This window comes from Vulpes lagopus, chromosome 15 (genome assembly GCF_018345385.1).
Source record: "Vulpes lagopus strain Blue_001 chromosome 15, ASM1834538v1, whole genome shotgun sequence".
Lineage (NCBI taxonomy): Eukaryota > Metazoa > Chordata > Mammalia > Carnivora > Canidae > Vulpes > Vulpes lagopus.
In genome coordinates this window covers 24,175,426-24,200,923 of record NC_054838.1, presented here as the reverse complement: position 1 = coordinate 24,200,923, position 25,498 = coordinate 24,175,426, and the positions used below count along the sequence as shown (strand labels likewise).

Sequence of the window (25,498 nt, the reverse complement as noted above, 5' to 3'; positions counted from 1 at the left end):
AAAACCTAGTCTAGTCCATGGGAGGTGTGTGGTCAGGTGCTTGGGTGCTCAGGACAGGTGGTGGCAGACAATGGTCAGTGTCCTGGGCTGGAGGGGGTCCTGGTTAAAGCTCCCAGCCTCGAGTGACTGGAGAGATGTTGCCCAAGCCTAGTCAGTCTGTGAACCTTGAGGCTAGTGGGTTCTATCAACTTCCGCCCGGTTTGCGAACCTCACTGGGAACTGGGTTAGAAGTGTGTAGGCTTGACGTGCCTCGTGGTTGGTGGGGGATGCAAGCTTCGGCAGCTCTGAGTTGCTTTTGATTGTGGCGGGGGTGTGTACCCCTGTTTGGGTCTCTGGAGTGCCGTGCGGGGGTGTCTCTGGGATGTCTAGGGAAAGCGTGCCCGTGTGTAAGTAGGTTGTTGCAGGGGTGTATAGCTGTGAGTATGGGAGGGGGGATGGAGAGAAGGGGCTCACAATTAACTTCCAGAATCCCTCCTCAAACACCTCAGGGCCCCTCCTCCCAAAGTCCACCCTCACTTGGCCCCTTTCGGCCCCGACCCCAACCGCGGGTTGAGGACTAGCGCTCCCCAGGCCAAGACCCCTCCCGGGGCGGGCGGGGGCGGGCGCTAGGACCCTGCGGGGCGGGGCGGGGCGGGGCTCTGAGCTCCGTCAGCTGTACCTCCGCAGCCTGGAAAATACCAAGCCCCGGGGAGCGGAGCCCCCGAGCCCCGAGCCTAGCCCGGAGGGAGGGAGGAGGGAGGGGGGAGAAGGGAGGGGGCGCGCGGGGCGGGGGGGCCCGGGGCGGGGCCCGGCGGCGGGACCCACTGCTCCTCCCCCCGGAGCCCCCGCGCGGCCCCGGTCGCCTGGGCAGCGGCGGCAGCGGCGGCGGCGGAGGCGCTCGCACCCCCGGCCCCGGCGGGCCCCGGCGCAGCTGCGGGCACAGGTGAGCGTCCGGCGGGGCGCCCCCCGCCCCCCCGCCCCCCGCCGCCCCGCGCACCCCGCGCACCCCGCGCTGGCGCCGCTGCCGAGTTAGTTGAGCCGCTCGCGCCGGCCCGCGGGTCGCCTGGGGTCCTGGTCTCCGCTGGGTCCCCGAGAGCCCTCGCGGAACCCCGCTGCGGCCCCAGGGGGGTCCGGGGGCGCTCCCGGGGTGCCCCGCCGCTGCCCTGTGCTAGTGCGCGCTCGCCAGGGGGCCCCTCTCTGCCCGTCTGGAACTCTCCATCCGCGCAGGACCCCGGACCGCCCCACCCGCGCCCCCAGCGCACTGACTCTCGTCCTCAAACCGGTCCTGCAGGTCCCAGGAAGGTGGCGTCAGCATCTGCAGCCGCGTCGACGTTGCCGGAGCCTCCGCGGAGGACCCAGGAGAGCCGGACCAGGACCAGGGCCCTGGGCCTCCCCATGGAGAAGTCCGCTGCCTCAACAGAGCCCCAGGGGCCTCGGCCAGTCCTGGGCCGCGACAGTGTCCAGGTGCCCGACGATCAGGACTTCCGCAGCTTCCGGTCAGAGTGTGAGGCCGAGGAGGGCTGGAATCTGACCTACAGCAAGGCCGGCGTGTCTGTGTGGGTGCAGGCTGTGGAGATGGATCGGACCCTGCACAAGATCAAGGTAGGGTTGCCCCGACCCACGTGCAGCCTCCACTGTGCCCTTCCTGCTTCGGACAGGGAGTCTCCTGCTCCTCGCTGGGGCCACAGACACCTGGTTGTGCACCTGGACTCAGAAGGAGTCTCCTGCCAGGGACCAGGAGGAGGCACGGTTTGCGGGGCAAATGCTCATCACGCAGATGGGCCAACTGAGGCCTGGAGAGGGGCGTGTGCCTCACTCTGGCTCCCTCAGCCCAGGCTTCTTCATGCCCTTGCCTGCTTCCCGGGAGGTGGGCTGCTGCCAGGCTTGTCTAGGAGAGCTGGCTCTTTCTGGGACGCTCTGCCGCTGCAAGTCTTCACCAGTCCCTGACTGCTGTTATCCCAGACAGGGAAACTGAGCCCTTCTTTCCCTAATTCCTGGTTCTGTCCCTACACTCTGCAGCCCTGGGTGCCAGGGGCCTGATTCCTTCCTGCCTGATGCCCTGCTCTTCCTTTTTCCTTCCCTGGCTACTCCCAGAGTCTCCTGCAGGGACTTAGGACTGTGGTTGGCAGAGCCTGAAAGTCAGGGCTTGGATGTCTCTTCTTTATACAGGGCCAGGCTTGGGGAGGAGAGGGCCAAGGGAGGCCAGCAGGTGCAGGGCAGAGGCAGGTACATCTGCTCCCTCAGGACCTACAACCCCACTCCTCACAGCCCTGTGATTGTCCTCTTTGCCCATACAGGATGGGCTTAAGGTATGGGTCCCCAGGAGCCCACCTCACCTGGGGGACTAGATGGGGCAGAGGCTGGTGAGGACTCTGGTCTAGAGGCCTCAATAGCTGCCCCCAACACATCTGGCATTGCTATGAGTGCCACATTTTGAGGGGAGCAGGTCTCCCTTCGATGGGCTCCTGGCAGTGGGCTGTGCCCTTCACCTCCCTTGCCTTTCCCTTGCTGTGTTTTTGCTGCCCTCCTCCTCCACATGGAGAAGTGTATTTCTGTTGGGGGGGGGGGCGGGGGAGGGCACTGGACTCAGAGGGCACCTTTGCCCAGGACCTGCTCTCCGACTTAGCTCTGGCATCTTGACTTCACACCAGGGCTGGAGATGTCTGACTTTCCCTCTCTGACCCCGTGTCTTTCTGCTGCACTATATCCTCGTCATTTACAGTTTTGTCCGTCTGTCCCATATGGCCTTCTGGCTCACACTTTCTGCCTTCCCTTCTCCCCTGCTGTGAGTCTCTATCTGCATCCCAGCTGTCTATCTCTTTCTCTCTGGCTTTCCATGTGTGTCTCCCCGTCTGGGACTCTGTCCAGGCCTGAGGGCCCAGGGCTACGGGCTTCCTTGGTCCTGGCCTATGTCTGAGGCTGAGGAGCAGGGAAGCAGAGGGCAGCTAGTGGGTCCCAGCTTGGTGCTCTCTGAGGGCAGAGATAGATCCTACCCCTCTTTGCATCCCTAGCATCCAACACAGATATAGCAGGGATGTTGATTGAATGAAGGATAGAAGGAAGGAAGGGACAAACTGAAAGGTAAGCAAGGTTGTTGCAAGAACAGGGTTATTTTCCAGACTGTAATCTGGGAAAGGTGTAAGGTTGTCCAGAAGCAGAAAGTCTGAGCTAAGTCCAGTATACTCCCACCCTCTGTGTCAATAGGGTGGAGCTGCCTCCTCCATCTGGCTTGGTTAATGAATAAACCCAGCCCAGTCTGGGCCCAGAGCTGGTGGGTCTTGGGGCCAGACTGCCACAGTTCTGACCCCCTTGCGGTCAGCTCAGACCTGTCAAATGGCCTTTGGGAGAGGAGGGGACTTGTGAAAACTGGATGTTGTGGTCCCTAGCCAGGACCTGGATGCTCCTTCCCTCTCAGACTGAGCAGAGTTTGGAGGTGCCAAAAAGCCCTTTGCAATCCCTATTTCATACTCCCTCTTTACTGGGGTGCAGGTGAGGACACTGAGACCCAGAGAGGGACAGGGGCCAGCCCAGAGCCACATAGCCAAGTCTTGGAAGAGCCAATTTGGAACCCAGATTTCTAGTCTTCCTAGCCTGTCTCTGTTCTGCTCCCCACAATGGAGGTAGAGTTGGGGACAGGAGGTGAGCAGAGCTGGGGCCTAGGATGGAGGCTGGGGCCTTTGCTATGGGCATCCTAAGGGGCTAGCCGCCCACTCCTGATTCCCTCAGCACAGCCCAGTGAGGCTCTGGGAAATGAGCAGAGGTCTCTGGGCTCTTTATTTAGCCTTAGGTTCCAGGATTCCCAGGTTCCATGCAGTGAATCTCTTTTCTGGTAGGAGCCCCTAACCTGAGCCAAGCAGAGGCTGTGTCTCTCTCCACCAGCAAATTTACCCTCTGGCTAATCCTGGGCAGCAGTAGACTTGTCTTCATGCTACAAAGAAACTGAGGCCAAGAGTCACTTGCGTCAGATCACAGAGCAGTGGAGGCAGAAGTAGGACCCAGGCCAGCCTGGCTCCAGAGCACCTGCCCCACTCTGCTTGGGCTCACAGTTAGTCAAGATCATAGCATTTGACCCCATCAATGACTCTTTGAAGTACATGGTGTTCTCATAGTCCCATTCCTGTTTGATAAATGAAAAAGCTGAGGTCCAGAAAGGGGAAATGGCTTGCCAAGGTCACAGCAGTTCTGAAGCCAGAGTCCCCAGGGATGATTGGGTCACTCCAGGCTGCGGGGACCCAACCACAGGTGTTTGTTGATCTTTTGCACCCTTACCCCATCGTGCCCCAACCTGTTGTGGGCCTGCCCCCTGAGCTGGGAAAGTAGCCTGCCCCCAGGGCATGCCTTGTTCTCGTGATCCCAGGGTGAGGGTGGGGGTGGGGTTCCGCCTGTCTATCTGATTGGTTTCCTCCTCATCTCCCTTCCCCTAGATTTATCTTCTCCCTCAGCCTGTGTTGAGTGGCCCCTGCAAGCCTCTGGAGCTCTCAGCGGGGCATTTGGAGCCAAGACAAAGGGAAGGAGCTGCTGGAGGCCACCTCTGCCCTTTTCCTCCCAACTGGCCTCCAGCCTGGCCTGGCCTCTGGTCTGCATTGTGCCTTGGGCCCTGGAGAGGAGGCTGACACCGCATCCTGAGAGGGCAGGCCTTGTCTCAGAGGCACATGCTGAACACAGATCTTGGGTCCAAGGCAGAAAGCAAACCTAGGTCTGTCAATGCCCAGGCCAGTGTCTGGGTGTATGAGAAATGTAAAATTGGGGAGGGGGGGTGTCAATGCAAAATTAATCAGAGCCAGTTCGGGCCCAGTCCTGGTGGTATCCTCTTCTGTGTATGACCTGCCCTTCTCTGGGCTGTGTCTCTGTCTGTGTCATGGGCTCTAGGAGCCTCTGAGCTCAACACCTGTGTTGGGGCCCATGGGAGAGAAATGAGGAATGAAGGGACAGAAGGCAGGACGTGACATGGCCTGCCAAGCCCTTCCCTGGATCCTCATGTGCTCAGGCTCTCTGATGTTGCAGCCTGTCGAGCATAGTGCTTGGCTAGCTGTGTGAGAGCCAGAGGAGACCTGGCCCTGTCCTCAGAAGTTTCCAGACCCTGGTGAAGAGAGGAATGACAATTCCAGGTGACCCCTGCCTACTACACAGGGCAGATGTTCATAGGCAGACCACAGAAGCAGGGGCGGGGCCTTGAGGGGCTTGGTGGCTAGAGCAGGGGTGGGAGGTCTCTTGGGGGAGTGTGGCTGAGAACCTGAGGTTCCTCTTGCTACAGGAAGCTGGGCAGTGGGGACCTGTCTTCTCTGACTTCCTGTCTTACTGCTCCTCCCCTTCTGCTTTGGAGAAAGCTCCACGGCCCCTCCCTTCCCTATCTCGCTGTCCCCTTGCTCCCACATCACAAGGCACCCCCACCCTCACCCCAGGTTTCAAGCTTTCAAGTCTGTTCCCTTTAAGTACCTCATTAGCTCCCCATATAAAACGTGGGATTATCTTATGGATCCCTAAGGTCCCTTCTCACCCTTAACAGTCTTAACACTCTTAACAGACTCAAAGAGGGTCTTGGAGAATATGGGGGCAGGTGCGGATGTTTTCTTTCTGGCTTCCCATTGAGTCTTCACAGCTGTGTTATGGTGTGGGTCTTATTAACACCACTGAACAGATGTGGAAACTGAGGCTCAGAGCAGGAACTCACTTGTGCAAGGGAAAAACAGAGGTGGCTAAGGTGCAGGATCAGAATTCAGATGTTTGGGTCTCCAAAGCTGAGCTCTCTCTGCTCTCTTGGGCTTGCTTACAAGCACCATTGGGCCCTTTTGTCTTCAGGACCCCATGGCTCCCAACATACCCCGCTCTCCTGCCTCAATCTCCCTATGCAGTGTCATTGTGGGAGGGGACCCAACTAAGCAAGAGCCCAGGTCCTCGGCGTGACCTTAGAGGTCACTTCAACTTTCTGAGACAGTCTTATCTGTGGTGGCAAGAATGTGGGTTAATCTGGTTTTAGGGTTTTAGACTCAGTGAGTTCAGGTTCAGGCTGGGACTCTGCCCATCTGGGGCTCAGTTTCCCCATCTCTACAGGAAACTGCTGGGCAGGTGGTTTGTAGAGGCCATTTGGGCCTTAGACCATGATTAGAGGGGTCTATACTGCTGGACACAGAGTAAGAAAGCGAAGGCCTGGCTACTCTGTGCCATCAGAGAGCTCTCTAGATGGGGCACTTGAATCCAGGGTTTGGCCCTGAGGACCTGTCCTGGCTGGCTCTAGCTCTGACTTGGCATGGGGGCCACTGGAGGAAGGAGCTCCAGAGCTGTCCTCAGCAAACAGGCTCCCGGAGAGCATGACTCCAGAGCCAGGGTCAGGATCTTCAGGTGGGGGAAGCTCAGAGAAGGGCAAGGTCAGAGGTGATTGGAAACTTCAGGGGAGTCTTAACTGGAGGAGGTGTCTGGGCAAGGCTGAAGCAGTATGGGAGAGAGAGCACATGGTCCAGAGTCCCGGCCACGTGGCCCTGAGCAGGTTGCTACCAGCAGCGAGGCTTTAGCTTCCTCATGTATCAGATGAGGATAGTAGTGCCACCTGCCTGTCTTTGGGTACTTCATTCATTTGTTCGCCAATTCAGTGAACATTCACTGATAGCCTCTCTGCCTGGCCTGTGCAGAGGTTAGGGACACAGAGGGGAATCAAGGCCCAGTGCTGCTTTTAAGGAGCTCCCTCAGGGTTGGGCAGACACTTATTGCAGGAGCTATGGAGACGCAGCAGGGGCCTCTGAACTGGCCTTGGGGGCCAGGGAAGCCTTCCTGGAATGCTCAGGTGATACCTTTGGAATTGGGTGGAGAATGAGATGTACAAGTTCGATAGCATTGGGAGCATTCCCTACAGAGGAGCAGCCGTGTGAGGCCCGAAGGGGAAATAGAGCAGTTTATTAGGAGATTGGCAGGTGGTTTCCTAGGGAGCTTGGAACTCTGGGGGGGGGGGGGGGGGTTTGGAGGTGATTAGAGAGCTGGACTCAGGCCCTAGGACGTGCATCCTGAGGTACCAGGGGAGGGTTTTCAGTAAAGCAAGTAGGAGAAGGATGCTGTATTTGTGTGGACAGAGATGCTGAGGCCCCTGCTAAAACAGAGGCTGTGGAGAAGGCATCCAGAAAGCTTTAGGAGGGATAAATGGATGGGACTTGGCAGCTTTAGCATAACCCTCTGCAATGTGTTGTGCAGGCTGGGGTGTGAGATGGTGTGGATGTGCAGCCCCCTTGCTGCCTGCCTTGGGGATGAGGAACCTTGTGAGTGAGATGAAAGTGGGTGTCCCCCAGGGGCCAGAAGAGCCCTCAGTCCCTGGGCTGGCTCTGTATGTCCACACCCATCTCCCCAGGCTCTGGCTTTTAAACTTTAACGAGCCCCAGCTCAGTTTCCAGCTGAGAGTCTTTAAAGTTTCAGGAGATGAGAGAAAGGAGGGAGTCCTGGAGACAGATGGGTTTTCTTTCTTCTCCTGCTCTCCATGCCTGGCTGGGCCACCTGGAGCCAGGGCTGTGGGCACAATGACTCCAGAAGCCTGGCAGTGTTTGGTGATCTGGGACCTTGATTGGGCCACTCCAGCCTGTTCCTGAGGGACCAATGGCCACAGGCCTGGCAACCAGGTTGCCACAGTAAAAGGCTAGAAACCTTATTCCAGCCACAACCCTTTACCTTCACCTCTGACCACCAGCAGCTGGGAGGAAGGCTGTTCAGAGCAGGTATTAGGCTGGATGGGGCCCCTACTCCTCTTGGGGTTTTACTTTTTCCCCTCCAATGTGCTTGGGCTGCCCTCCATGTTCTGGGACCCTGGACCTTCAGAAACACAGATGGTGAAAGAAGGTGGCAGGCCCCGGACTTAGTGTTGGATCCTATGCCAAATACTGGCTCCTCTCACCTGTCATGAGAGAGTGTGGGGTAAGTGGCACAGGGCAGCTGGAGCTAATCTCTGAGGCTTTAGCCTAACACTGGCCTCCCTGCCTCTCAGCCTGGGCTCCTGGAAGGCAGATACTTGGTACTTCTTCTTCTTTTTTTTTTTTTTATTATTTATGATAGTCACAGAGAGAGAGAGAGAGGCAGAGACATAGGCAGAGGGAGAAGCAGGCTCCATGCACTGGGAGCCCGACGTGGGATTCGATCCCGGGTCTCCAGGATCGCGCCCTGGGCCAAAGGCAGGAGCTAAACCGCTGTGCCACCCAGGGATCCCGATACTTGGTACTTCTGATGTCTTTAGCGTCCTTTTGTCCTGGGCAGGTGAACAATACCTGTACAGGCACTCTGCTCCTGGCAGCACACACACAGGGCAAGGGATAAGTACTGTGGTCCTGAGCCGATGCCTTTGGGTTTCAAGCCACAACCTGCATTTGCTCCAGGCTCTCCGAGATCCCATCTATAATCTGGACACCTGCTCCCCAATCTTTGGTCCTTCTAGATTACTTGGTACCTGATTCTGGACTAAAGAAGGCAGAGGCCTGACAGCCAGAGGGGATGGAGTTCCCTTGTGTGGCTCCAACTTTTATTCATTCAGCACATTTTTATTGAGCACATACTATATGCCAAGTAGTGTGTTCTATCCAGGAATTTAGTGGCAAATCAGACAGATCAGACCCTGCTGTTCTGAGCTTACATCCTGAGGAGGAGACTAGAGAAAACAGAAGCAAACAGATAATTAAATAAGATGCCAGATGGTGGTTGTGTGTTATGAGGACAGGGTGATGTGATAGGGCTCATCTGGCCTCTGCGTGCATCTTCTGTGTGTAGAGCTGGATTGAGGATGACTGTGTGTGATGTGAGCCTCCTCCCAAGTGCCCCGGTGACAGCTCTGGGCAGAAACCTGCTGAGGGTCAGTAAGTCGCCCTTGGTGTGTGTACGTGTACGTATGTATGCGCGCATGTGCCTGGGTGTGGGACTGTGTGTTTCTGTGTCTGGCGTTCCTGTGTGTGTGTGTGTGTGTGTGTGTGTGTGTGTGAGTCACGCCCCCTCACTGCAGCAGGGTTGTTTCTGATCCAATTATGTCTCCTCAGCTGTCTCCTGGCGGCTCCAGCCCGGGGCTCAGTGCTGGCTCCACCAGTTTTCCCCTCCCTGCCTCCAGCCGGCCTCCTGGCCTGCCCTCTGGGCCTACCTCTGGGTCACAGAGTCTCCTCTTGGGGTGTGTTCTCTATTCTTGTGTCTGATGGCTACTGCCTCTGCCTTTTATGTCTCTACTTGTCCCTTTACTTCCATTTCCCCCCACCCTGTCCCAATGATTTATTCAGTCAACAAACCTCTTTTCATGCCTCCCACCCATGTTACCAGCCACTGTGTGGGTGCTGGAGACCTGAAGGTGGATCAGACCTGGGCCCTGTTCCTGAGGCCTAGTGGGGAAACCGATGAAGATGAGGACAGCCCTCCAACAGAACTGGGGCCACAGACCCCAAGGCTGACAGCATGGTGGGGGCGGCTTGTGGGTGGGGCCCTTGGAGCCCAGCAGGAGCCAGGCTGCAAGCTGAGCAGTTCTCTGTGAATCCCTCAACACTCTAGGCTCCCAGAGGTAGGAATATGGACTGAGAATGAGGAGTGGAGGCGGAGCCAGAGTGAGGAGGACATTTTGGAGTTGGGATCTGGACCAAAGGCAGAGAAAGAGACAGCAGGGACTTTCGAGCTGGGCAGTGCCACCATCAGCTCTGGGTGGTAGAAAGCTCCCTAGCGGCAGGGGGAGCACTGTTCTGGGAGCCAGGAGACCAGAGACAAAGATGTGGCTGCAGTGGTCCAAGCAAGGATGAGAAGGCCTGCCTTGGGTTGGAGAAGAGGAGCTGTTGGAAGGTTGTGGCCACGCGGAATCCCAGAGATGGGAGTGAGGGACAAGTCCAAGAACCATGCCTGGGGTCCAAGCTCTGGAGGAGAGTGGAGGGCAGTGGGCCCTGGGGTAGATAATACGGCAGTAGTGACCATGGTGAGGGGGAGCCTGGGGGGTGATGCCCAGGAGGCTGTTGAAGACCGAGTCTGGAGCTTCTTAGAGAGAGTGCTTTGGGGGCATTAGGCCCCTGGCAGTCTCTGAAGCTCTGGGAGGTGTTTATCCAATTTGTCTTTGTCTTGGTGTCTGTGTGTCAGCCCTGGCCCTTGTCTTGTCTCCCTAGTCACCCCCTATCCCTCCCACTTCCTCCAGGCCCATCTACATTCTGCCTCTCTCAGCTCTCCCGCCTTCCCCAGGGCAGGAGCTCAGCTTCAGCGAAGTCAGAGCAGGATGCTCCTGACTGCTGCAGAACTGGGACCTGCTGGTCTGGAGGCTGAGGGGTGTGGTGGGGGTCCAGGGAAGCTGCTGGAGACCAGGGGGAGGGAAGGGGCAAGGAGGCAGAGCAGCACTGAGTCACTCAGCCCTGGATGGAGAGCTGCAGACTCAGGAGCCGGGTCTAGGGGAGGCATAGCAGCACCCCCCCCCCACCTCCCTCCCCAGTCTCACGGGGGCCCCACTCTTGGGGAAGTGGTTTGGAGGTATTTGGTGCCACATCCCTACCCTTCAGCAGAGAGGGCCACAGGGCTTGTCTGTTCCTTGTGCAGGTGGGAATACTGAGCCAGAAGGTGGGGGAAGGAGCCTCTGCACTGGGCCCATCCCATGTGCCTGTGTACTTCCAGCTTCCCTTACTCCAGACACAGCCAGCCACAATAGCCCCAGCCCCAGGGACTGTCCTCACCTGGCCAGGTGCTTTCTCACCTGGGATTCCTTGGGTCCTCCACAGAGCAGAGCCTGGCTTGGGTGGGACTGCGGTTCCTTTACTTTTTTGGTACACCATTTACAAATGGATATAATCTTCCCTTCTCCCAGGTAATTGAGAGGATGGAATTAAATGAATTTGTAAAGCTCTTAGCACAGAGCCTGACACACCATTAACATGTGCTGAATGGATGAATGAATGAAGAGTCTGAGGTACCCAAGGGAGAGCTCCAGTTTCTCCCGCCGTCCTCCTTGTTCACTCGGGTTACCTGGTGGAACCACTTGAGCCCTCCCCTTCCTCCAGCCAGTCTAGGCTGTCTCCAGTCCCCAAACTCATGCCAGGATCTCTGTCCAGAGCTCTTAACCTCTCCTTTTCATCTGAGTGCCATCTGCTCCTCGTTTATTCTTTAGGATTCCACTTAGGTGCTCTGTCCTGTAGCTGCCTCCTGGCGTCCCTCTTCCCCTGCCCCCCCCCCCCTCATTGCCTGTCATTGCCTGTGTAGTCTGAGGGCAGAAGGGCCCGGGTCCCCTCTGGTTCCACTCTCAGCATGATCAGGTGATGCGGAGCATTTCCAAACTAAATCGGCTTCAGCCTGGGCAGCCTTAGGCCCCAGCTCAGCTCAGCCCAGGCTTCTGGGTCCAGGCAACAAAGACCTCTGAATTCTGTACAATACTTTCAACTCAGGGGAGAAAAGTATAGGTTCTGTCTTGTACAAACTGTGTTGTATCAAGAATCCAAAGTGAAAAATAAGCCACCCAGAGCTTCAGTTCCTGAGTAAAACTTTTCCTTGGTTCCTCCCAACTCATTCAAGGGTGTAGATAATTTATACATAGTTTAGACCTTGGCACAGGTACAAATTTGTATCCTCTATTGTTCATTTAATGTTGCAACGGTGCATCTGTAAAAGTTTCTAATATTGCTACAGAATTATTAATTCACAAACATTTCCTGCAGCTGCTCCCTGCCTGTCATTATGCTAGGTTCTTAGAGTTTAGAGTCAGCCTTGCCCTGGAGGAGCCCACAGTTCTCAGTAGCTGGGCAGTCATCCTCCAGGTGATGTGGCTTAACCCAACCAGGCCCAGCTGTGCAGGTGTTCTGAGTGGTTCTCAATATATTTTGCTAATTACAAATGCAATAATATAGTCTTGAATATTGTAACAACTTTTTTGTGTGTTTTTTTCCTGAGATCCTGGGGTTCCAGGAACTGAGTTGAAAGGCATTTTTATGATTTTAAAAATATTTGCCAAATTGTTTTTCAGAATAGTGGAACAAATTTTTGCTGTCTCTGTGTAAACTGTTTTACCATATATTCTCACAAGCAGTGGGTGTGTTCTATATTTTTGCTAATTTACTAAATATAAATTGGCACCTCAGTACAATTTCAGTACAATTTCAGCAAGTCCCAGAATCTTCCCTGAAGCCTATCTCTGACACCCTCTACCCCTACACTGCATTTTATGCATAGATGATGACAGAAGGAATAATCAGCCTCAAGTGCCACAGAGATTTTTACAGGAGTCTGGGAGGTGTTCATAATGACCCTTCTGAATCCCACAGAGGCACTGAGGATCACCGGCCATGGCCCCTGCACTCGAAAAGTCAGAGGAAGCCTATACAGGCACAACTTCTTTGTTGGCTCATCTGTCCGTCCTATTCAGAAACAGTTCTTTACTAAACCGTACCTGATACAGGGGATGCCAAGATGAACAAGGGGGCCATAGCACTGCAGGCAAATCACTGTTGATGGAGGGAAGGCCTGGGGGTGGAGGAGACAAGAAGTAGCCCCCCCCCCGCCACCGCCGACCTGAAGGATCTAAGGACAGGGAGGCCTTTAGCCTGGCTAAAGCTCAGAAACAAAATAGGGCAGGAGCCAGAGAAGGAAAGTCCTGGGAAAGCAGGACTGATGGGAACTCTATCCTCCTGCACGCCACTCCCCACTTTCTCTGACCCCTTGGGTCAGTGCCCTTGAGCTATTCTTGAGATTTTGGGGGGCCCTGGAGGAAGGTCTTAGAGATCTCCATTCTGGGAGCCCCAGAAGCCCAGAGACAATGCAGGGGCTTCATTGGCTTGGCTCGATTCTGGCCTCTTGGGGCCTTTGGGAGAGAGAATGGTGGGCCCTGTGAGGGGACCCAGAGCAGAGAGAGTAGAGGGGCTGCTGAAACTGAACCTCTCACAAACTTATGACCCAGCTCAGTCTGCATCTTTCCGCCCACCTGGGGCTGACATGGAGTCGGATGTGCCTGGCTGGGAGGGCTGTGAGTGGGGAGCTGGTACATTTGTGTTGGGCCCTGGTGGAGGAGGGCCGCCCACCCCTCTCTCTGCCCGTCCACTCTGTAGAGGGATCTAGGACATTTTTGTTTTTTTTTTTTTTAAACTTTGTTCCCTGGCCCTGTCTATCCTGACCTTTGGGGATTAGCAAGAAGGTGCTCCCATTGGCAGGGCCTGAGAAGTCAGGGGGAAGCTGCTGGGCTCGGGCTGGAGGAAGGGCAGCTGCTCCCTGGGCTTTATGTACAGGCTCATTTAATCCTCATAGCTCCATTCCGAGGGGAGGATTACCCCTGCTTGAAAGATAAAGATATGGGGACTCAGAGCTGGAGTCCTTTGCCCAAGCCAAGGCCAGAAAGGCAGGACGCCTCAGGGCAGAGGCCTGTGTGACCCAGACAGGCTGGACCTGCTGAGGATACTGAGCCGCTCAGGGCAGCGCAGTAGCTGGAAGGTTCTCGGGCGGGGGTGGGGTGGGGTGGAGAGGTGTCTTCTAGGTGCAGAGCTCCAGGGCTGAGTTTTGGAAAATTATGACTGTCTTTGAGCCCAGTGAGGTTTGAGAGCAGAGTCAGGAACTCTGTTCCTCAGAAGAATGAATGAGCTTTGCCTTCCTGGTCAGCAAGCCATCTGAATCCAGGGAGCTCTGCATCATAACCATCAATTCACTAAGACATAAGACAGTCTCCAGTTGCCAATGAGTTGTTTGAGCTGGGCCAGTCCTGCCCCTTGATGAAGGTAGCAGAAAGTCTTGACACTTTGGTGTCAGGCACAGCCAGGTCCTGGTTCTCTGCTTCAGCAGTGTTAGCCTGGAGGCCTTGGCCAATCCTTACAACTCTCTGGGCCTCAGCTTCTGCATCTGTAAAATGGGGATGATGATACCCACTGGGGTGTTGGGAGGATAAGAGACAGTATTTGTACAGGATACAGCTTGGTGCCCGTGACAACTGGCAGAGGCAATTTGACCTAAATTTCTGCTCCTGTGAGGTTCGTGAGCCAGGTGCTGTTGTTTCCTCTGTGATGATGAATTAGGTAGTGATGTTGAACAATTACTACATGGTCATGGTTATTGAAGTTGTGGCTATTGTTCAGGGCTATGATCAATTTGATACTGAGTGCCCCACCTGCTGTCAGGAACGCTTCCTTTGATTCAAATATGGTTCTGTTGGGAAAAGATGATTTACCTAACAGTTATTCCTTTTACAACACTGTCTACTAGAATGCAGCTTGGTAAACAGCACAGCCTGGGGGATGTTACAGAGTCTGCATGAACCTTACCTTCCCTGGGCCTCACTTTGCCCAGTGGTAACTGAAGGGTAGTGGATGAAGAGATCACCTCCTGGGTCCCTGGGACTTGGGGACAATCCTTGGGTTCCACATATGCTATGGGCAAGGATGCTGGATGCCTGCTGTGTGAAGTCTCAGGGTGAGGGCCAACCTTGGGTCCCCCTGTATGCCAGTTTGCATGTTATTGCCCTGGCCTTTGGCCCTGAGGGCTGAACCGCAGCCCTATGGAAGTGACCTGACTCCCCCCGTGTTTGGTCAGCCATCTCCCCGGATCCTGGGAGATACTACAACCTCTCTCTCTACCACTTCCCTCCTTCCCATAGAGATTTTTCCTTCTCTACAGCTGAGCCCTGGAAAGGCCTCCAGAGGATCACAGGACAAGGGGTGGGAGAGAAAAGGGGGGCAGCATGAGATACAGCTTGACACCCAGCAGTCTCTCTGCTGAAATGCCCTCTCTCCTCATGGCACTTCCATTCCTTTTCCATTTAGGCTTGTTGCCCTCTGCTCCCACAGTTAATGTGCCCCTCTCCCCCATCCCTGCTCCTTTCCTACTGGGACTTTGTGTTCTTGTTCCTTATGCCACCCACTCATTGGGGCCTCTGGTTCACTCCCGAGTCCCTACTGCCCGGTTGCAGGCCTGGTACACAGCAGACTCCAGAAAGTGGTGAATGGGTGGATGGACAGATGGGCAGGGCTAGGGTGAGAAGCACCCAGGGCACAGGATATGAGGTGGCACGTGCAAACAGGACCTGGTGCTGTCTTGTGGAAGGGTGCTCATGGCAGCCTGCTGAAGTCATGGTAGCTACTATTTTTTGAGTATTTACTATGTGCCAGGCATATTATGTACATTATTTAATTTGATCACAATGTCCCCATGAGAGGTTCTATTTTATCCTCATTTTTCATGTGAAGAAACTAAGACTTGGAAGTTGGTGCCCAAGGGGAGGAACTGGAATTGGAACCTGGGAGTGTCAGACTCAAAACCTGCTTGAGTCTTCCCCAGTGGCCTTCCTCCCTCATCCAGTCCCTCCACCATGGCTCTGTGGACTGAGGGTGCTGACGGTTGAGGGTGTGCAGATCCCAGAGGTCTTGAGCACTGCCAGTTTTCTATTTCCTAGGGCTGGGGAGAAGGGAATGCAGGGGACACAGTCTGTGGTTTCCCTGGTGTCACCTGCTCCCTCTGGGCCTCAGTCTTCTCAGCTGCAAGTCAGCTTCCCTGCTATAACAAGACTGGGAGGGTTTTGCAGCTCAGCATGGCTCCTTCACTGAGCAACCAGGAATAACCCCCCTCTAGTTCTGGTTCCCAGGGGGAGCTTCCCAGGTGTCCAGCCCAAATGACTGATTGCCTAGGTCCCAATGGCTGTGGGTCCAAGAGCACCTGGCCTGTCCCCCAGGTGCTCTCCAGTGACTCACCCCTCCCCCACCACCCCTCCTGAGGCCTCTTAGAATTACACCTTGCACATGTGGTGGCTTGCCACTGTAGGCAGGAACAATGCTGTATGTAATTTACCCCTTTTGGCACAGCTCCGCTGCATCCTGGGGGCTGTGGAAAGAGCACAGCTAGGAGCCAGGAGGGATGAGGACGCCCATGGCCACTTTCCACTCTATTCTCTGAACCAACCACCCAGCCTGCCTGTTTTTTCACCTGCAGTGCCACTGCCCTAGGCCAGGTTTCCCACTCTGCCAGGAGGGCACCACTGCTGGCCTTCTTCCCCAAGAGCCTGCCACCAGCCTGGGAAACCTTTAAAGTTTCCCTATTGTTATGTTATATGTTATGTTATATGTTATGTTATTTTTAAGTAAGCTCCATGCCCATCATGGAGCCTGATGTTGGGCTTGAACTCACAATCCTGAGATCAGGACCTGAGCTAAGATCAAGAGTTGGATGTTTAACTGACTAAGCCACCAGGCATCCCTCCCTCTTTATTTGTTTATTTATTTATTTGAGAGAGCGAGCCAGCATGAGAAGGTGGGGGGCAGAGGGAGAGGGAGAAGCAGGCTCTCTGCCAAGCAGGGAGCCTAATGCGGAGCTCGATCCTAGGACCCAGGATCACAACCTGAGCCAAAGGTAGATGCTTAGCTGACTGAGCTACCCAGGTGCCCCCTTCCCTCTTTATTTAAAAGATGAAATGTTACACAGAGTTTACACTTACCTGCCAGGTCTGTCTCGTGGTCATGCATGCCCCATCTACTGCCTGCTGTCTCAGGGGGAGGCCTTTGGTCCTGAAACCACAGCAGCCCCTAGCCCAGGGGAAAATGGGCAGGGTCTGGGAGGCGATGGGCCACTTCTCAATGTGTACCCGCCCTCAACCATGAGTGCACCTGGGCCCTGGGGGCGCTGAGCCTGGCCAGAGGGAAGAGGCAGTCCCAGGTAGGATTCTCATCTAAGCAGAACTCTGTTGTCACTGCCTCTCCACACACTCACTGCCCAGGGTAACACCTCTGAGGACTTGCAAAACCAAATCAGCTTCCAAACTTGGCTTTAGAGAAGTTCTCTTTCCTCAGAGGCCACACTTGAGTGCTCCTTGATGGCTAAGAGTACAAGAAAATCCGGTTTTGAATCCCTGCTTGGCTGCTGTCTTTGCTGTCTGGTTCTGGCAGGTTGCTTCATCTTCTGGGTCTCAGGCTTCTACTCTGCAGCACAGGAGTGATGCCAGCTCATAATTTAGGTAAAGAATGAGTGTGTGTTGAATGTCTGCTGCAACATCCAGACCTCCATGCGGCTGTTTGCTAGAGGCTATCTGGATGCTTCTGCTGCTGCTGCTGGTTTGACTTCTGCTCTCTTCTCCAGCACCTTTCTCTTCCTCGCATCCCTTCCACCACTTGGGTCACTCACTCATTCATTCGTTCACTCCTGTGTCATTAGTCTCTTTCAGGTCTAGAGAGTTCCTGAGTCCTTCCTTGACTTTCACAACCCTGACACTCAGCAGGGGGGACTTTTGTACAAGTTCCTTATTGGGGCTTTGTCTGATTTTCCTAATGATTAGATTTTGGTTATGCATCTTTGGCAAAAATGGCAAATAAGTGGTGTGTATATTTTCTTCATTGTGTCCTGTCAGACAACACCCAGTTGTAACTTGTGTTGTTACTAATGATGTTCCCTGTAATCACTTGAATCAGAAGGTGTCTGTTGTGCTTCCCTACAGTGAAGTTACTCGTTTTCCCCTTTTTTTTTTAAATTTTTTATTTATTTATGATAGTCATCACAGAGAGAGAGGCAGAGACATAGGCAGAGGGAGAAGCAGGCTCCATGCAGGGAGCCTGACGTGGGATTCAATCCTGGGTCTCCAGGATCGCGCCCTGGGCCAAAGGCAGGCGCTAAACTGCTGCGCCACCCAGGGATCCCTTGTTTTCCCCTTTGTAATTAATAAGTATTTGATGGGAAGTTACTTGGAAGCTATGTAAATACCCTGTTCCTCATTAAATATTCAATTTATTTACTCATTCATACCTGTGTATACTTTGGTTTCCTGTTTTCTTCAGTGGCATATAATTGTTATCACTATTTTAATACCTAGGTTGTCCCAACGTCAGCCTGTGGTAGGTGCCCAACTGCCCAGGTTTGTCTTGGACTGAGGGGTTTCCCAGGATGTGGGATTATTGATGCTGAAACTGGGAAAGCCTTGGGCAAACCCTGACCAGTCACTCACTGAGCCAGCGGGAGCCCCTTAATGCTGGATCCTGTGTCTGCTGTGCAAGATCCCTGTCATTCTGTGAGTGTGTCCTTACTTTCTGGCACAGTAAGAGGTTCTAGGTTCTCACCTAGAACCCATCCCCAGAATCATGCATTTCTCCACAAAGACCTGGAACCAGGGCCTTTTGAGTATGAGGCTACACTGCCCCAGGGAGACTGGAGCAGATGGAACTTGGCTTGCCTATATGCCTCTCTCTCTCTCTCATCTGCCTCTGTGCCTGTTTGTTGGCTGCCCTCTCTTCTAGGGCCATTGGCAGACGCTTACCTTCCAGACAGCTTCTCTGTGCAACCGAATGCTCCCTCCACCTGGCAGAGCTGACCTCTTCCTTGTGCCTTCCCTGGGCAGTTTAGGGCACCTCTCTGCTGTCAGTTTGGAGTCAACTCTGATTCTTCAGTGCTCTGCATAGGGCTGGAATTGGGGCCTGGTAGTTAAATGATTGGACCTAGAGTCATACCCCTTCATGGAGCAGAAGAGCAGAGAGGGAGGAGGATTTAGTGAATCTTTGCAGGCTGGAGCCTGTCCTTGAACTTCCTTGTTTGTTTTTTTCTTATCTATGTTTTTCTTCTTCTTCTTCTTCTTCTTCTTCTTCTTCTTCTTCTTCTTCTTCTCTTCCTCTTCCTCTTCCTCTTCCTCTTCCTCTTCCTCTCCTCCTCTATCTTTTGCTATTTTATACCTGTATTTGACAATCTTTAGTTCTCATCCACATTAACTGTCTCTAGACTTTCGAAAAGTGGTGACAGGTACATGGGTAAACAACATACAGAGCTTGTCTGATAAATCTTCATTCTTGTGTTTTCTGGACAACTGCACACCAACACAGTAGGGAACATTCCTTATTCCCTTGGCCCAGGCAGCTTTGTTGAGCCTGGTGTCCATGCACACATCTTGAGTGCCCATCTCCTTCATTTCAAATTTCTGGATCCCTTTGGGTGGCTGAGGGGCAGGCTTCTTGAAACCCACTCCATGGATGCGCTTGTTGATGGTGTATTCTCTGGTCACTACCTCGTTGATGGCAGAGCCGCCCTTCATCTTCTCACCATCCTTCTTTGCAGGAGCCACTCTGCCAGACTCAGATTGGAAAGCGAACTTCGATTTTCTTAATTCTAACATGAGGCTAGCACCTCAGAGCCTTTCTGTGAGAACAAAATGTGGTAATGTGTATAAAGTACTTAGGATAGGGGACCTGGGTGGCTCAGTGGTTGAGTATCTACCTTTGGCTCAGGTCATGATCCTGGGTCCCAGGATCGAGTCCCACATTGGGCTCCCCGCGGGGAGCCTGCTTCTTCCTCTGCCTATGTCTCTGCCTCTCTCTGTCTCTCATGAATAAATAAATAAAATCTTAAAAAAGAAAAAAAGCACTTAGGATAGTACCTGGCAGGGAAAAAAAGGATGAGTCCTCTGCTGGTGGCTGGAAGAAGAAGGCAGCTGAGGGTAGAAGCCAAAAAAAAAAAAAAAAAAAAAAAAAGGATAGTACCTAGCATGTGGTGAGTGCACTTCTTGGTATCTCTGGGGGACATTTCTACTTAAATCTTTTCATTATCGCAGAAGCAGTACTAGACATTTTAGAAAGATAGAAATACTGCAAAAAGAAAACCATCATATTCTCATCTAGAGATTGCTGCTGTTAACACTTTAATGATTGTTCTTCCCAAGCTTTTTCTGTGCATATATTCCCTGCCCCCCAGTGAGATAATACTGTGCATTGCATTTCATAGCCTGCTGTTCTTCAGGCAGCAATCCACTTCTTAGGTTTAGTCAATTTTCAGCACATCTAATACTCAGATCATATTCATATTTCTCCAGTCATCTCCAGTATACCCTTTATAGCTGTTTTGTCCATGCCAGTATGCAATCCAGGACCACACTTTCTATCTGGTTCTTGTGTCCTGTCCGTCTGGTTCAGTCCTTCTGTATGATACTGACCTATAGAAGAGACTGGACCCGTTGCCCTTTAGAATACCTCACCATCTGCCTTGGGTTGTATTCTTGTGGTGAAATTTAGCTTGTTCTCTGTCCTCTGTATTTTCTGCAAAGTGAAGCATATCCAGAGCTTGACCCATTCATTGGTGCCTGGAATACCCAATAGGTAGTGATGTGCCCTTCCTGTGGCCTTTCATCACCATTAGTGCTGCCAAGATTAGAGAAAAGGCAATGTGACTCTCCCTCATATGGTTGCATAGATCTCTCTCTCTCTTTTTTTTTTAGTAACATGTGTGGTTCCCTTGGCACTGTCTGAATGCTCAGCTCTGGGAGACCTTTTTAAACTACATGAGAAAACTTGTCCAGTTGCTGAGGGGAACTTGATCCTGGGGCTTTGGGCTGTTGGGTGAAAAAAAAAAAATCACAGAACAAGGACATGAACCAAGTTTTATCTTGCTGAGTACAAACTTAACAAAACATAGTTCTGTTTTTACTTGCTCCTAGACATATGATCTGGGCTATATCTCAGCTCTGCTGTTTACCAGCTGGGTGACCTCAGGCAAGTTACTTAACCTCTCTCAGCCTTAAGTTCCTCCTTGGATTTCTTGTCTGACAGAGTTGTTTTGAGGGTTAAAATATGTATATATGTATATTTGGCTCTTTTCTCCCCTAGATGGAAAGCTCTTTGAGGTCAAGGCTAAAAATTAAGAAATTCAAAGATGTTTGGGGTGCCAGGATGGCTCAGTCAGTTAAGCATCCAACTCTTGGTTTCAGCTCAGATCATGATCTTAGGGTCCTGGGGTCGAGCCCTGCACCCTGTGTCTGGCTCCATGCTCAGTGCAAAGTATTCTTGTCCCTCTCCCTCCCCATCTTATCTCCCCTCCCACATGCACTCTCTCTTTCTCTCAAATGAATAAATAAAGTCTTAAAAAAAATCCAAAGATGTTTGTTGGATGAAAAAAAGAGTATAGGGATGCCTGGGTGGTTCAGTGGTTGAACATCTGCCTTTAGCTCGGGGCCTGGTCCTGGGATCAAGCCCTGCATAGTCGGGCTCCCTGCTCAGTGGGGAGTTTACTTCTCCCTCTCCCTGCTTGTGCTCTCTTTCTCTCTTGTTCTCTCTCTCATGTGCAAGCCAGGGGAGAGGTGGAGGGAGATTCCCCACTGAGCAGGGAGCTTGATGCAGGGCTGGATCTCAGGACCCTAGGCTCGTGATCTGACCCAAAGGCAGATGCTTAACTGCCTGAGTCACCCAGGTGCCCCATAAAATCTTAAAAAACAAAACAAAACCCTTCCCTGAGAAGGAGACTGGGATGAAAAGGGAGCTTTGCTGGGGACCGAGCTGGGGTGAGATGGTCTCTGGACACAGGAGCTATCTGTCTCCTGGCACAGGTGGCTTCTGGGAGGGCTGGATAGGACTCATGGCAAGAGCTAAACCCATGCTGGCTCAGAGGTTGCCGTTCTTCCCCGTTCTCCTTCTCCTCCCCTTCTTGCCGGTCCCCCCTTTGGTCTCCTGGCCAGGGCTCCAAGCCTTGTGTGACCCTGACAACCCATGTGTCTGTCTGCAGTGCCGGATGGAGTGCCGCGACGTGCCTGCTGAGACACTCTATGACGTGCTACACGACATTGAATATCGAAAGAAGTGGGACAGCAACGTCATTGAGACTTTCGACATCGCCCGCTTGACAGTCAACGCTGATGTGGGCTACTACTCTTGTGAGCAGGCGCCCGCATGCTGATCCCAGCCAGGCCCCTAGCCCAGCTCGTCTCCCAGCTTTCCTCTTTGTGGGCACCCCGCAGCCAGGCGGGAGACCCTGGAGACCTGAGTGCTAAGATGTAGAGCCGCCCTCTCTGACATTCCTGTCCATTCCCAGACCCTTGGGCACACACGTACACTCACATATACACATGCGCTCCCACGTGCATGTATACACACTCCACACATGTGTACACAGTCGTGTATGCACCCCATAGCCGCAGACCACACATGGTCTCACATTTTCAGATACACTCACAGTAATATTGTTCACCCACATATTCACACTCGCACATACAAACAGCCTGGCCAGCCAGGTAAGGGCCACGGGAGGTTGTGAGCAGGAATGGCTGGAGACAAGAGGGGAGAGGGTTCTGCTCTGTCTCTTTCTCAGTATCAGCTCTGGGACTGTGGTCTGGTAGGTAGAGGGGTGCCTGTTTGGGTCAGCGAGAGGTGGAAGCTAGCTAGGCATCTCTGTGTCCCTGGCCTCAGCTGTGCCCTCCCTTGCAGGTAGGCAGGCCAGTGGCCTGACTCAACTATCCCTTGTACTCCACAGGGAGGTGTCCAAAGCCCCTGAAGAACCGTGATGTCATCACCCTCCGCTCCTGGCTCCCCATGGGCACTGATTACATCATTATGAACTACTCAGTCAAACACCCTGTGAGTCTACCTGCCTTCCCCGCTGGGTGGGCAGGGGAAGGTACCAGGTATGGCGGGGCCAGCAGGCCTAGCCTGGAAGAGGCCTCTGGCTGCTATCATGACTTTCATGTGACTTCACCTGAGCATGAAGCTCTCTGGCCCTCAATTTCCTTCCTATATAGTGAGAAAAATGGCTCTTGTCTTCCTGCTCAGCTCTCAGGCAGATGAGAAGAGGTTGATGTGGGCCATCACTGTGGGCGAGTGGGATGGGCTGGCTGGGAAAGGGGGTGAGCGGGGTGAGATGCAGGGTTCTCTGACACTCCTTGAGGCTAGGCTGCCTTGCTCTCCATGGCAGCAGGACAGGCAGGTACAGCTGGCCAGGGCAAAGATGAGTGTGTGTGTAAGTGCCCATGTGTGTGCTCATGATCCCTGACTCCAGACTGGAGGCTTTCCTGGGGAGAACAGGGAGACCTGGTCTGAGTCTTCCCTTTCTCCTCACCCTGGCATCAGGCCTGGCCTGGAGCGGATGCCACAGATTGTGAACTAATTAAATATGTGTGTGTGTGTGTGTGTGTGTGTGTGTGTGTGTGTGTGTGCTCACAAAGACACTTCTTTTGCCCCAACCCTGAGTCTCACCTCCCTTTGCCTTCCATCCCCAGAAATACCCGCCTCGGAAAGACTTGGTCCGAGCTGTGTCCATCCAGACGGGCTACCTCATCCAGAGCACGGGGCCCAAGAGCTGCGTCATCACCTACCTGGCCCAGGTGGACCCCAAAGGTGAGGGCTCGGCCCTGGCAGCCTATACCACAGAGGTTGCAACCCCATCTACTAGGGATCATAAGTGGCCTCTGTTAGGAGCTATTTTATATTTTGGGGCATCTTTGTCCAAAATATCATTTGAACCAAGGTTTGAGACTTTATAATGGTTTGAAAAGCAAAGGCCATGATGATCGCTGATGCTCCACGACAAAGCTTGGAGCTCTTTCCCTGGACGCACACGTGCCCATGCTCTGACTTGCTTCCTGCTCACTGGCTGCTCTCATTCCATCCACCTTGCTGGCTCCTATCCTCTGCCCATCTTGGAGGCCTGAGTTTTCCAGGCCTCAGTCCTCTTTCCCTTGGGAGGGCTTGCTATTCCCAAGGCTTCTGTGGCCAGCTAACTTGTCTGTCTGCCAGGATCCAGAGTCCTGTGGCCATCAGCCCCTGGACTACTCCTTCTACGTGTCTTCCAGGACCTGAGACTCATTGTATCCCATGCTGAACTATCTCCCCTCCTTGGTTGTCCCTTCTCCTGAGCCTCCACCCCCTAGTCACCCATGCCAAGAACCTGGGGGTTGACCTGGGTACCTTCTACTCAGCTCCAAATCTGGCCATCCCTTCTTATCAACTCTACCTCCTCAATAGCTCCTGAATTTGTCTTTTCTCTCCATACTCAGCCACCTTGTCTGTCCATACAGCTACCAAGGGATTTTTCCCAAACCTCTATTTCCTCATGACTCTTCTGATTCAAAATCTGTGACTTTCTGTTGCCTACAGAGGGAAGTCAAAGCCCCCTGCCCAGGTTTCCCAGGCGCTCCCCACACCTTACATGGTCTCACCTCTCTGTCTAGGCAGCACTTTCCCTCAGCCTTGAAACACCTCTCCTCCCTTGCTCATGCCCCCATGGCTGCTTCACATGTCCCTGCCTTTGTCTCTGATACCCACAGTCACCCCTGGCTCCCTGCTTGGTGGGCCCATCCTCCTCTAGTAGAGCCCTTGGCACACCATTGGGCCCCAGACAATGAATTGTTCTTTGGGTCCCCAAGACTGGCCCAGAGTAGGTATCATGGAGTGGATGTGGAATGAGTGAGTGAATGAGTGAAGGTCTAGAGGATGCGTAAGCCCTGAACATCTTTGCCCCGGTGTGCCCAAGCCCCACCGAGGGTCCAGTGACCCAGGCCCAGGGCCCCTCGGTACCTCACTGACTGTGTTGGGTGTCAGAGGCAGAGTAGACACTTGGGAATGAAAAAGGGCGGACAGCTGGGCTGTGTATTCCAGGTCAGGCCAGGGTGGGATGTTCAGCCAACAGGCCTATGTAGCAGCTAGACTGCCTGGGCAGGGGGCTTGGAAAGACAGGTAGATGAGGGGCTGGACATTAGGGGCACTTACAGGTTGGATATGAGAAGGGATGTCAGCAGAGATGAGGTGGCAGGTGGGGGCTTGGTGGGTCAAGATTTCAACCCACTTGGAGCCTCTGGTCACCTAGGACTCTGGTTTTCTTCCATGTAGTCCTCTGGGGCTCAGCAGAGGGACAGGTGGGTGTAGGGGCCGGGTTTGGGAGAACACAACAGAATTGAGGCTGGAGACCTTGGGCTGAAATGGAGAGAAAATGAGGATGATGCTGTCTTATAGGACTTGCTCCGCAGCCTCCCTCCCATGGAGAAGAGGGTGGCCTCTTCAGAAGCCCCAGGTGGGAAGGAGCGGGCTGGTGGTATATATGTTTGGTGAGGGCTGGGTCCCTGAGGCGGCTGCTTCCCTTCTCTCCTCATTGCCCTTCCTTGCTCTCATAGGCTCCTTACCCAAGTGGGTGGTGAATAAATCTTCTCAGTTCCTGGCTCCCAAGGTGAGTGGCCTTGGGACTTTGGGGTATGGAAGCTGGGGGAGCCGGTTCCGCTGGGGGGGAGGGGTCAGGGACGTAGACTGGGAGCCAGGGGGCGGAGTCAGGGCTTAGGGGCGGAGTCACGAAATGGGCCTGAGTCAGGATCTCCCGGGAGCTGGGGACCCAGCCTCTGGAGGGCGCAGGCCGGGACGTGGCGAAGACTCAGTCCCGCTCCGCGTCCACCCCTGACTCGGCTGTGCGGCGGCCCCGCAGGCCATGAAGAAGATGTACAAGGCGTGCGTCAAGTACCCTGAGTGGAAGCAGAAGCATCAGCCGCATTTCAAGCCGTGGCTACACCCGGAGCAGAGCCCGTTGCCGAGCCTGGCGCTGTCGGAGCTCTCGGTGCAGCACGCGGACTCGCTGGAGAACATCGACGAGAGCGCGGTGACAGAGAGCCGGGAGGAGCGCTTGGGTGGCGCAGGCGGCGAGGGCAGCGACGACGACACCTCGCTCACCTGAGCGCGGCGCCACCGCAGGGACCGAGACAGGACGGAGTGGGGCCAGGGGTGGCGGGTCCTCCCGCGCCTTCTCCCCTCCCCCACCCCCTGCGCCTCTTAGGGACGCTGGGCTCGGGCCCAGGCTGGCTGCGGCCTGGCTGGACACAGCCCCAATAAACGATCCCACAGCCTCAGCCGGCTCGTCGCTGTGCCTGCTTCCCACCTCC

At 54.0% G+C, this 25,498-nt stretch overlaps 1 protein-coding gene across 1 annotated transcript; it reads left to right on the top strand.

The window, feature by feature from the left end:
- The first annotated feature begins 763 nt into the window (after window positions 1-763).
- STARD10 (StAR related lipid transfer domain containing 10) lies at window positions 764-25,465 on the top strand. The gene is made up of 7 exons (XM_041730157.1): window positions 764-922; window positions 1,271-1,581; window positions 21,370-21,517; window positions 22,114-22,217; window positions 22,856-22,973; window positions 24,746-24,798; window positions 25,048-25,465. The coding sequence occupies exons 2-7, from the start codon at window positions 1,375-1,377 to the stop codon at window positions 25,291-25,293; spliced, it is 876 nt and encodes a 291-aa protein (XP_041586091.1). The 5' UTR covers window positions 764-922; window positions 1,271-1,374; the 3' UTR covers window positions 25,294-25,465.
- Window positions 25,466-25,498: the final 33 nt, after the last annotated feature.